Here is a 12,059-nt window from a genome sequence, read left to right as displayed (position 1 = left end):
CTGAAAAGAATGACTTCCATCCTCCATCAGTGAAACAATGAGTGAAGGTGTGTACACTGTATAAAAGGGCAATTCAGTGTTGTCTTTACTAGTGCTCTGTGTAATACATGGTCACTACTTTATCAGGCTCAATAAGACTCAGCAGCAATTAGTACAGTGTAGTGTACAAGCAGGTGGGAGAAGCAGAGGAATAAAGCAATAGAAAGGAAGAAAAAGATAGCAAAGCCCGGCTGTCTGTCTTTGCCTTTGATGGGCCTGCCTCTACCATCTGAATCGTTTCAAGCCAGCGTTGCCTAGTTACAGCGAGCAGAGGATGCGGGGATGGGAGGAGAGAGAAAGAGGGAGGGTGGGTTTATGGCTCTCGGTTGGGTGCAGAGTAAATGAGTCCTCTCCCTGTCCATGGACTCTCCAACCCCCTAACATCTCTCTGTTCTAGCTCTCTCTTTCTCTCACTCTCACTATTTCTCACTCCTTCTCTTATACACAACACATGAAAACATAAAATCATCTTTTTCTCATCGGTTTTTTGAGGGTGGATACATGTCAGTACACCACAAGTTATGTTCACAGATGTGAAGAAAGTTCTTTCCAAAACAAACTGTTGTTTCTTCCAAAGGAGGCACTGCATTTTTTCTGGAAAACACCACATTCTTAGTGTTTAGGACAGCAAATATCAATGCTTACATGGTGAGTGTAGGCTGAATCACTGTAGTGTTATATCAGCAGACAGTAGAGAACAGCAGAATCCACATTTAAGTGGGGCAACTTGAAGTCTCAGTGTCATCAATGATTCTATAGTTTTTAAACATAGCTTTGATAATCAGATGGAATTGTAATAGCTGATGTAACAATGTTAGATTAAACTTGAATGAGACTTCAGTGCCTGGAAAATATATGAGTTACTTGCCTGGCTAAATTAAGTGTCAAATTAAGTGTGGAGCCACTCTTTCCTTACCTTTGCAACATCTTTTTCTCTCTCCATCTGTCCTTGCAGCATCATTCACCGCTGCCTCTTTTGTGCCTCTCCTTGGCAAAGCTTCCTTTATACTGCAAACATGACTTTTGTATTTTGTTATGTGTTCTATCAACAGCTTTTACAGTGCTTCAGTGCTTTTGTGGTGAAGAGTTCTCCTCCTCTTTATTCCTCTTCTTTCTCCTGTGCTGTTTCATGTCAGCTTCACCTAATTACAGCCATCTTTCAAGTTTTAAAGTAATCAACAGCAGCGCTCCACATCCGACACATCAGTATACACAGCCAGGTACACTGCCAGTGATTGTGACTGTGACACATCACTCTGATGGATCGTAGAAATTTTGGGTTGAGTGGATGTTTTCATGTAGTCCTCCAACACGGCGCTTTTATTGTAGTTTTATTGTAGTTCCTCATGAGGTTTTTCCTCATGTGATTCCAGGATGTCTTCCCCTTACAGAACAGGATGTGGCTGTGCAGGCAGACAGGAGGTGTGGCGTGTGTTTGGTACATCATGTGTAAAAACTTCACCTACCTGATGCAAGTGTGTGTATGTGTGTCAATGGTAGGGTACCTCAAGACTGTGACAAACCTTGTTCAGAGTTATGGCAAAAGCAGCACAGATATTTCAGATTAATGTGATAACATTACCTTCTTTTTTTCTTGAACTGATACATTATTAACATGAATACTGACTTCTCCATGTGAGTGTAGCGTCTCAGGATCAATTCAGTTTAAGTGAAGGCTCATAACTGTGTTTTTCTCCCATAACACATTTTTTGCTTCCTATTGTAAATATTATTCCAATCTTCACAAAACATAGTACGTACCATATGTTAGTGACCCCAAAGATAAGCTATGCTTAGTTTTTCTTTTACTCCTACCGCTTGTCTGTAATTGGTTAAATACTTAAACTGTGATAACTCTTAAAAGCATCATCCAATTGCTACCAAATTTGGGAATACTGTACACACATGGACGCTGAACAATGTTGTACAGTAGGATGCAATTTCACCCATATGTGGCACCACCGTAAAAACAAAATTGCTGCAGCAGCAGCTGGCAGCAGTCACAGGCATTTCTCTGGAAACGCACATTCTAGTTGTGTCGAGTGTTTCGTAAGCATCTTTTGGTGTTTTTGGGGGCACAGTGAAGTGATGAAAAGAAATGTAATGATGATGACTTCCGTTCCTTGAAGGAAGGGACAAAGCATATAGTACAGAAAATGATGTGCCATACTATATGTGTTGTACTGTAGCAATACATGGAACAAAACGTCATGACAAACTTTTTTTTAATGGTGTGGTGAATTTTTTTTGGTGTGATGATCAAAATCAGAGGCTCATGACCACACACACACACACACACACACACAAGCACACTTATTTAAGTAGATCCTGTGGGAGAGGGAATATGTTTTCTGTCGAGTTGAGGTGAAATGTCCCTGACTCATTCCCCTACCATCTTCTTGTCCTTGGTGGCTTTTCTTTGATAAAAGCTCAGCGCTTTTCCTCTGACGAGTCTGCATCACTGCACTGAGTTTGGCAGATGTCTGCGATCAATGTTTCGAGCTTAGAGGTGGTTTAAGCTGTTAGGAAGAGCTGTGATGGTGCTGCTGGGGTGTTGCTCCCTTGTTTTGTGTGTGTGTGTGGGGGGAAAAAGCAAAAAGTAAGCATTTCATTCACTTCATTTTTCATTCATGTGGTCTCTCAAACAAAATTTGTTTCCCTTGAATTTTAGAAACTGAAGAATTTTGACAATCTGCCCTTAGTGTGTGGCAGGAATTGAGGTTGTTTGTTTTGATTTACACACCACAGAATTTTGGCATGATAATGTTATTAAGGTTAGGGATGTGCCATATCGTATGTCGTTCATGATAATATAGGTATAATTTTTATTATGATAAAAAAAAATCATATTGTGGTAATGGCAGTATTCCAACTTGTTGACATAATGACATCATACCACTATGCACAGCAAAAACAAGCATGTCTGGCTTCAGTTCATTTTCACATATCAGCTCCCATGTTCATCAAACAAAAAAACTTTAATTAGTAAAATACTAAGCGTGATATCAATACTTAGTGGGATGACGGATGCTACAATTATAAACTGAAAGTGTCTGCTCTGTGACTGGCTGCAGCAGCAGCCGGAGCCATTACTCAACCTGTCCGACCACAGCTCTGCTCCGCAGTGGACAGCTTCAGTTTTCGGCAGAGCTGCTACACGGAGAACAGGTTCAGCTGACAGACAGGACAGAAAGTTTCGGTGGAGCTCCGGTTACACCACGAGTTAACGTTTCTAAACAAGATTTACCAGCTGATAACCGCAGGAACAGACAGCCGGAGAGTTAATAAGCAGCAGGGTGAGATGCGAGGAGGATATCTGTTGTTTCTGTGGCTGCCAGCTCTGACTTCAGGCTTGTTTAAATGTCGTTGCACTGTTTGTCTTCCTCTCATTATTACTATTATAGGTCAGTGAGCAACTCCTGCCTCACACAGCCGTGCTCCCACCTCCGTTCCCCTCCTGTCCCCTCCCCTCTCCTCTCCTCAGCCCCTCCCACCCGCCTCTCACCCCCTTGCCCACTTTTTAGTATTTTTCAGAATTATGTAGTGGGTGGATTTAGGCTCAGACCTAGGGGTGCAGTTACGCTCTAAGTATTTTTAATGTTATTCTTATGTGTACAGCACCTTGAGTTACAACTACTATATGACAAGTGCTATACAGATAAATAGACGTACATATAAACAAACATCTTAAAAATGCTGCGATGTCCATGTCTGATGGTTACCAGGTGTCATACAAATTAAAAGCCTTCTAGTGTTTCAAACACGTCCAGTCATATACTAGGTTTTGACCTTGTGCTCTTGATTTCCCTTTTTCCTTTCTTCTCACATTACAGCACATACACAGGGGTGTTATCAGGGCCAAATCACAGCATGATGTGGTGTAGCGGTCATAAAGTTTGCACTGTGATAAGTATCAGATGAAAATTGCTTGGCTTTTCTACTCTAAACTGCACTCAGGAGGCTGGTATACACTAGAAAACAGATGGCTGAAATTCAAGGTGAGACAAACAGAGTGAAACAGTAGCCAAATAGGGCAAGAGCTTAAATGGTTGAAGGTAAATCCAGACACGGCATGACGCACCAAGATACTTCATGTATTAACTGAGGGACAGCTTGCCTTTGCTTTGCTTCATAAACTGCAATTTGTACTGATATCTCATGAGAAACTGTTCAGTAAAATACTGGTTGAGTGAATTTAAAATACCAAATCAAATATCAGTGGTCGAACCAGATTGCATCATTTCAAACAGCAACAAAACAGTTTTAGCTGATGTTATAAAAATAGCATCCAGTGTGACACTATCTAGAACCATGCAACACCGTGTTCCTTTTAACACGTCTATTTTCAAACACCAGCTACATCTTGTGCTCTTTTCTCAAACACTCCATTACAAGATGTGCTGTGTGCTTCTTATCTCAACCATGTGGGCGTACTGTTTGATAGCATGCTGTTGACAGCCGGGCAGTGCCGTGCTGCACCATCTGGATTCCTTCAGGCTGGCACCTCTCAGCAGGGCAGCCAAAAACCAGCAAAGGGTCTTCCTTTCAGGGCTGATGTTGCACCCTGAAGCCAACCTCATGACAGGCTACGAGGGCATAAAGACAGAGTGCTAGCTAACTGTTAACCACAGTCATACAGCTATTCTTGTTCACAGTATAACCACTGGCATCAGTTTCTTTTTGCACTGGAGGTGCTCGCAGCTGATTGAGGTGATGCTATGGAGGAGGAAAAATGAATTCAACCAGCTCGATCTTCTATTAAGGCAAGCAATAGGATTCATTTCTATATTAACACTCTTCTAGAGAAGACAGCAAGGATTTACTCATGTTTTTCGTCAGGTACAATATAAAATGTAGCTCAAAATTAAGCTGACAACTAGTTTTGACCGAAGTGGCTGCCTTAACCAAACATTTTCAAATAAAGCAGAGAGTATATTTTTCCTGCAGTCATTTATTTCATGCTGTCATTTGCAGTGATCTGAGCAACACTGTCATTAGATAACAGTTTTTCATGAAAAATGTATAAAATATTTTTTTGAAATGCAAACTTTGCACTGATAAAACTGATCAAGATATAAAATGTACAAAGATTCTCATCTTAATGGAAAATAAATGTTTGTACACTGATGATATAAAAATCCATCAATCAGCCCTGCTCATTGATTTGCATCATTGCCCACAATGGTCTAATACTTAAGAAATATTAAAGGGAGAGCTACCTTGGTATAAACAGTAGAGTAAAATCTCTGACAGTTGACAAATATATATTGTCTCATGGTATGGTATACATCATCATATCGCCCAGCCCGACCCTCTATTTATTATTGTATGATTGTGCACTCTTACACGATTGTTGCTGAAAAGACAATTCCCAGATGATAGATTTCCTTTACTTTGAATGGAACACTGGAAGAGGTGTATTCATTTATCAGAGGAGAACCATGAGAAGAAGAACAATGAGATGGGGCCATTTTAGTGTCTAGTTTCTTTTGGTTTTGTCCCTCATCTTTCCCATACTGTAGGTGTGTTCATTGTGTGCTCTGCAGGGATTCAGTAGGAGTGTATATCCCTCCACTCTTTGTTCAGCTTATACCTCTCTAACAATGTGTAACCACCACCCCCTACTTCATTTCCTCTCCACTTCCTGAAACGCAGGAAGTTGGGTGCTTTCGTCCACCCCAAGGTTGGAGAAAAGTAGAAAAAATGGGGAGGGTGGAACCACACCAGAGGTCATAGACATCATCCGTAGAGAGGGATACAGCCTGGGTCTGTGGATAGTAAGCTTCCTGTCTTGAAAATGTTACGTCATGAGGAATCCAGAAAATCAGATTTACTTGCTAAGTTATTTAAAGGCATTTTTAATAGTTATCTAATATCCTGCCTCTTAAGGCTGTAGAAATTTCAGCTTTTAACTGTTATTTGCGACTGATGTGTTGCAGACGTGTGTGTGTGTGTGTGTGTGTTGAGCTGTATGTGCAGCATCATTAACCCACCTTCAGTTCTCCTTCACTACTCTTTGCTTCTTCCCACACACCCATCTTGTATTCAGTATCGTGTGTCACTTCCTCCTACATCATGTGTCCTTTGAGGCTCTTCAAGTGGCTCTCAAACATAAAAAGACAGTAGTTCAAAAGAGTTTGGACACAATAGCTGTGGCTTGCATGCGTAACCTGCAGTGTACCGAAAGAGGCTCTGTGATCTCAGGCATGCTCTGTAGTTATCAGGACTTAGTTTGTTTTAATGGTAGATTGAAACTCAAGCTTTCCATGAACCAGAGTTTAACTCATTTTCAGGAGGTTTCACACTGTAGCTGGTTGCAAACTGACCTCATCCCTTCCTTTCATTTCTCCTCACTTTTGGTTTCATTTCTTATTTTCCATTTCTCATATCCTCTCCTCCTCTACATTCCCACTCTCTCTATCTCCCTTTTTGTTTCCTCTCTTTTCTCCTTTCCTCTCAACTTCTCTCCTCTTTTCTCCTCTCTGTCAATCATGTTTCAAATATATCACTCTCATTACTTCATTTTCTGCTCTCTTGCCCCTTTTGCCCCTTTCTCTCTTATTATCCGTCTCTCTCTCTCTGCATCTGTTTCTCACTCTCTCTAATAGTGTATCTGGGTGTTGGTCCTTTCTGGCCCTTCCTGTTTCACTGACATCATCTAAGAAACCAGGAAGCTGCCGACGGGGTCACCACCCCACACTGCTTGTCTGTGTTGAGTTTTAGTTTAGTTTCCTCCCCTGCTTTCAATTCATTCATTTTTTTCCTTTGGTTATATTGAGATTTTAGGAGTTAAGATTACAAGTTGAGTTAATGCATAAACTAGACCAGAACGTGATAATGATCATAACCTTATGTTTCATCTAAGGTTGTTCAGGATATTAAATCACCTCACCAGGGTAGCATAAAATTCAAGCAACCTTGAGGACATAGGTGGAGACAACGGAGAGACCAAGTGGGAGAGACAGAAGCTTCTAGTTACGGATTATAACGACCGATATAAGCAGCGCTCTGACCGTTTCCTGAATTTGTTTTGCCTGGCTGTGTATTTTGGTGCTAAGCACAGCACACACGGTGCACAGGTGGGAGGAGAGGAACAAACAGGTGGTGGGGGAGGGGAGGGGTTTATTCAGTGAAGCATTGAAAAGCAAGTTGTTGGTGTTGCTGTGCTGAGAATAGATGTCTCAGAACCACATCTGTTTCTGAAGCAAAGTCACTCCACTGACACGTCAGTGATTTTATCAACAAGACTAAACTAAATTCTGTCAGCAAATGCACAGAAATGCTTCAAATATAAATAAAGTGTATTTAATCAAACACTCTCCAGCTAATAGACACGTTTAAATTGGCATAAAAAATATAAAGTTTAATATGGTTAAAGCTGTAAAAGTAGTCTGCATTGATTTATAAATTAATATGACTGATTCTGACAGTATTTGTTGTCCACAGCAGTTTTATACTGTATGAAAAGCTTCCCCTTCAGGTCATCAAATCCCTGCAGCCATCTGAAGGCAGCAGGACACATATGTTAATTAATCTTCAGCCTCTAAACACTTCAGACTGGTCAGTTAGAAGTCGGCATTCTTCCTTTAATGTGGGAGACATCGGATTACCCGAGCTCTTTAATCCTGTGTGTCATGAAACTTCTTTCCAACTTTGAAATCTTCTTGAAATGCCTCATAATGCTAATACTGTTGCATCATATTTTGCAATATGATGTGACAATTTACAACATGAGATAGAGTAGAATTGAGACTGAAAAAGCATTAGATTGATGGCTTCAAGTATTTTTTTTATTTTTCATTTATTTCTTTAATTAATTATTAAAAGACAGCAACAGGTTATGTGTTGTGTTCACATGGTGCTGCCTCACCTCCGCCCCCACCCAACTGCTTACTTTTAGCCTCTCCAAGCATGATGTCCTGGTGCCGCCTATGCTTCAGGATATAATACCAATCCACTGTTCAAACAGTGGTTCTCTGTTTCACCAACCACAGCTATGAAAAACTACCGGCTCAGAACTGCTCTTTGTAAATTTGTTCTTTTGAACTAAACAATAAAAACTCTCAGCAGCATGTCTCATCCTTTGGGATTTAATCAGGGCAAAGAACAAGGACACAAGATTGATACTGATATATTCAGAGATTTTTACATAACAGACATCTGCCAGGTGACAGTGTCTGTGGCTAGTTCTGGTTTGGCACGTACACATCAATAAGGGAGGGCAGTGTGTTACAAGAGAAGTTTAAAGCTGAAAGGTGATCTTTTAAACAGACATCCATGTTGTTTGTGTTTTGATGTAGAAGTTTAGGTGGATGAAGCAACAGCCATCTTTACCTGGAAAACGGAAAAAAGAAATGAAGGCTGTGACGAGAGAATTACTTTCAAAGTCCCTTAATTACTTCAGAATATGAAAATATTGTCGATGTGTAGACTTTTTAGAGTTTTAGATTATTGTATTTATTTTCCATAAACACTCTAGTTGTGAAATGATCTGTCAATGAACTGATCATTTGTTTGACAGTCAGTTCTGATAATCAAGCGAGGATTTGAGTCATTTATCATTTATCTCAAATTTGAACATGTGCATGGGCGCACAGACCAACTATTTATGCATTGAATTAAAATGTGCTATATCAGGATAGGTATCGTTATCGGGATATGAATGAGCTATATCTGGATATGAGATTTACTTTTAACTTTCTTTTAAAAAGTCTGAAATAAAAATTTCTCTTGATTACATTGCATGCATGATTATAAGGCAAATTGTATTCCTCAGGATAAATTTGCATTGTTGGACTAATACAATGCTCACAGTCAATCCAAAATGTTATTAAACTTCAAACCTGAATGTTTAACACAGGAAAAGTGAGTTTTGTCTTTCTCAGGGGAAGATATAAATGTGCACAATTATTTTGCAACTATTAGTGTGCAGACTTATAAGGCAACTAAATTACAAGAAGAAATTTCCCCACCTCACTTTTTTATTCTGACAATTAAATAACATTTTTGGCCTGTCAAAAATATTCAGTGACCAATATGACCACCCTACTTTTCAATAACTGCCATGAGCCTTACATTCATGTAGTCTGTCAGTTTCTTGATCTGTTCATGAAATGCTGTTCAAAGAGGTGTATTGTCTTCCTTCATTGTAAGTCTCATGTTTGAGAAGGGCCCACAAGTTCTCAATAGGATTTAAGTCAGATGAGGAAGGAGCCAGGTCATTATTTGGTCATCTTTGAGGCCTTTGCTGGCTAACCAAGCAGTGGAGTACTCGGATGCATGTGATGGAGCAAAGTCCTGCATAGAGATCATGGCCTTCTTGAATGCTGAAGACTTTTCCCTGCACCACTGCTTGAAGAAAGTATCTTCCAGAAACTGGCGGTAGGTTTGGGAGTTGATTTTCAGTCCATCTTCAACCCGAAAAAGTCCAACTAGCTCATCCTTAATGATAACAGCTCATACCAGTACCCCTCTTCCACCTCGCTGGTGCCTGACTCGAAGTGATGCCCTGTGTCTATTAGTGATCCAATCCCAGGCCCATCTCCATCAAGAGTCACTCTCATTTCATCTGTCCATAAAACCTTTGAGAAATCTGTCAGCAGGTATTTCTTGGCCCAATCTTGACATTTCGACTTGTGAATCTTATTCAGTGGTGGTCGTGTCTCAGCCTTCTTTACCATGGCCATGTCTCTGAGCACTTGACACCTTTTACTTCTGGACACTCCAGACAGGTTCTGTAATATGGTAGCACTGGAGTATAATTGGCTCCAGGTAGCTCCATATTTAATTCTTCTCAACTCTTTTGCAGTTAATTTGCACCTTTTCTTCTCCATGTGTTTTTTTGCGATGTTTGATAGTCCGGTTGTCACACCTCAGTAGTTTAGCTATTTCAAGAGTGTTGCATCTGTCTGAAAGGCATTTTACAATTTTTGACTTTTCAGTGTTAATATAAAGGTGTTAATCACTTGAGACCACACCCTCCCTCATTACACAACCTGAAAATGATTAAATCCAATAAGCATTCAAGTTTATATGGTTCTGAGTTGGGAAATGTGAATAGAAATAATGATAAGGTCAGAATACTCACTTGCCTGATAATTGTGCATGTAGTGTGAATGAACCCTTGTCAGAGAGAACACCTTGTGGCAGATAGCCGTACCTGCAGCACCCAGTGTTAGACTCGGAAGACAGAAATTGTACAAAAAGGCTGTCAAGTTCATCAGCTATTGAATGTTAAGATCTTTTGCTTGTGATTTATTGCAGTTTCTGCCAGTCACTGTCTAAGCTGGTGGTTGATCCTAGGTGGTATGTGTGTGTGCAGACAATGATCTAAAACAAATCTATACCTTTCTGCTGTGTTTGCTTAGCGCATCGATTTACAAACTGCTGTTTACACAGCGCTGGTGCAGCTTTACTGTCTGCTGACAGATTGTTTTTCCATTCAGCTAAGTCCATTACAAGAGAGGTGGTTAACCCCTAAAGCCAGTCCCACACTTTAACCTCAAATGAATTTCATTCTGCCATGTGCTGTAGTTATTCTGGTAAAACGTCATCGCTTGATGTTCATTGCTTATTATACCAGAGCTCTGCTCATCTGCTGCTGCTGAAAAAACATTAGGAAGATCATGAACTTGTTCAGCTACTAAACAATCAGTATGCAGACTCACAGTGAAATTGATTTTGTACTAGAGGTGTATCCTGGTTGTTCTGGTTTTTCAAATGACATGGAAATCCATTTGAGCTAAAACGTAATGAACTGCTTGTGAGACTTAAATTTTCTGTCCTCTATTTTCAGATCTGCCCATGGAGTACAATCCCTCGGATCATCCTCGGGCCAGCACCATCTTCCTCAGCAAGTCACAGACGGACGGTGAGCATAGCTGTACGAGCACCTTGTATTTCTCTTCAACCTATGAATGTTTGAAATGTCATACTCCTTGGCTTGCAAAAGGACTTTTGCAATATGACCAGTATGATGATTATGATCTGGTGTTCACCAGATCATAATCATCATACTGGTCATATTGCAAAATTCTTATATTCCTCTGTTCTTATATTATATTCTATTCTTATTCAGCTGATAAAATTCTTATAGCTTATATCTGATGGCTCCAGGGCCAGTATATGCATTCCATCTGAAGTCTGTAGAAGAATGTTCTGTACAAATTTAAAGCACTGTGCAATTATGCATGCCTTATACATTGTTAATACCTTGATGAAATGGCATGCAACCAGCACCAGTCTATTACATAATAAGTAAGCAAACTCAGATGTCAAACTACTTGGTTACAGTTTGGTATTCTGCAAAGCTTCCAACCCACTAGCAATGTGGACTGACATTCTGGGAACACTTTGGACACACACAGTTCAGACAGTTCCATCAAAGATCTTGATATTTTAAAGTTTTCTTGCCACTTTATATCAGGGAACTCAGTCCATTTTCACAAAAATTCTCTGTCTCTTTTGGCCCTGAAACTACTAAACATGATATTTACCACTATGTGTGCTGGTTGCACACATTGTAATATTTGCCATTGATCCTCTAAAATGTGACCCCTTGTTGACAGAGGACATTCAAAGAGCAGCTTTGCCATATGTGGTAGATTGTGCATCAAGCGATAAAGCAGCCTGTGTAAAATAATTTCTAAGTATCTTTATCTTTCAAACTCGTGCAAGTCAAGTGATGACATGTGTGGCCTAGTTTGTGGGAAAGCAAGCTGTTTCATGGATGCAGGGATTTCAGATGTGGAACTACACAAAAATACATTTGACCTATACGTATCATCCACCATAAAGGCGCTGCAGACTCCAGTGAAAACTTCATACTAGCAGCCCTCATCAGATTTTTTGACATTTTTTTCACATGGGGGTGTTTTGATCATTTTTCTGTATCTGCTGTCAGGCAGCGAGACTGATCCTGTAGTAGTCGGCACCTCCCAGAGTGGCAGTAATATCATATTTTAATCAACTGAAATGTGATGAAGTTGTTTTTGAGATTAATTTTCAGTTTAGACATAATC

General features: G+C 40.1%; 1 protein-coding gene across 7 annotated transcripts in view; it reads left to right on the top strand.

Annotated features, from left to right (window-relative positions):
* ccny (cyclin Y) overlaps positions 1 to 12,059 on the top strand; it is a 41,191-nt gene that overhangs the window by 11,392 nt on the left and 17,740 nt on the right. For 2 of the 7 annotated variants that reach the window (XM_067577580.1, XM_067577578.1), the window contains exon 2: positions 10,835 to 10,909. In XM_067577580.1, the coding sequence (XP_067433681.1) occupies positions 10,835 to 10,909 (75 nt within the window). Of the gene's footprint in view, positions 1 to 4,619; positions 4,803 to 10,834; positions 10,922 to 12,059 lie in introns of those variants that run through there. The other 5 variants (XM_067577579.1, XM_067577577.1, XM_067577581.1 and 2 more) reach the window with 4 other exon arrangements.

The sequence above is a fragment of the Thunnus thynnus genome, chromosome 21, assembly GCF_963924715.1.
Source record: "Thunnus thynnus chromosome 21, fThuThy2.1, whole genome shotgun sequence".
NCBI lineage: Eukaryota > Metazoa > Chordata > Actinopteri > Scombriformes > Scombridae > Thunnus > Thunnus thynnus.
The sequence above is the reverse complement of the archived record's forward strand: the minus strand, read 5'-3'. Positions and strand labels throughout refer to the sequence as shown.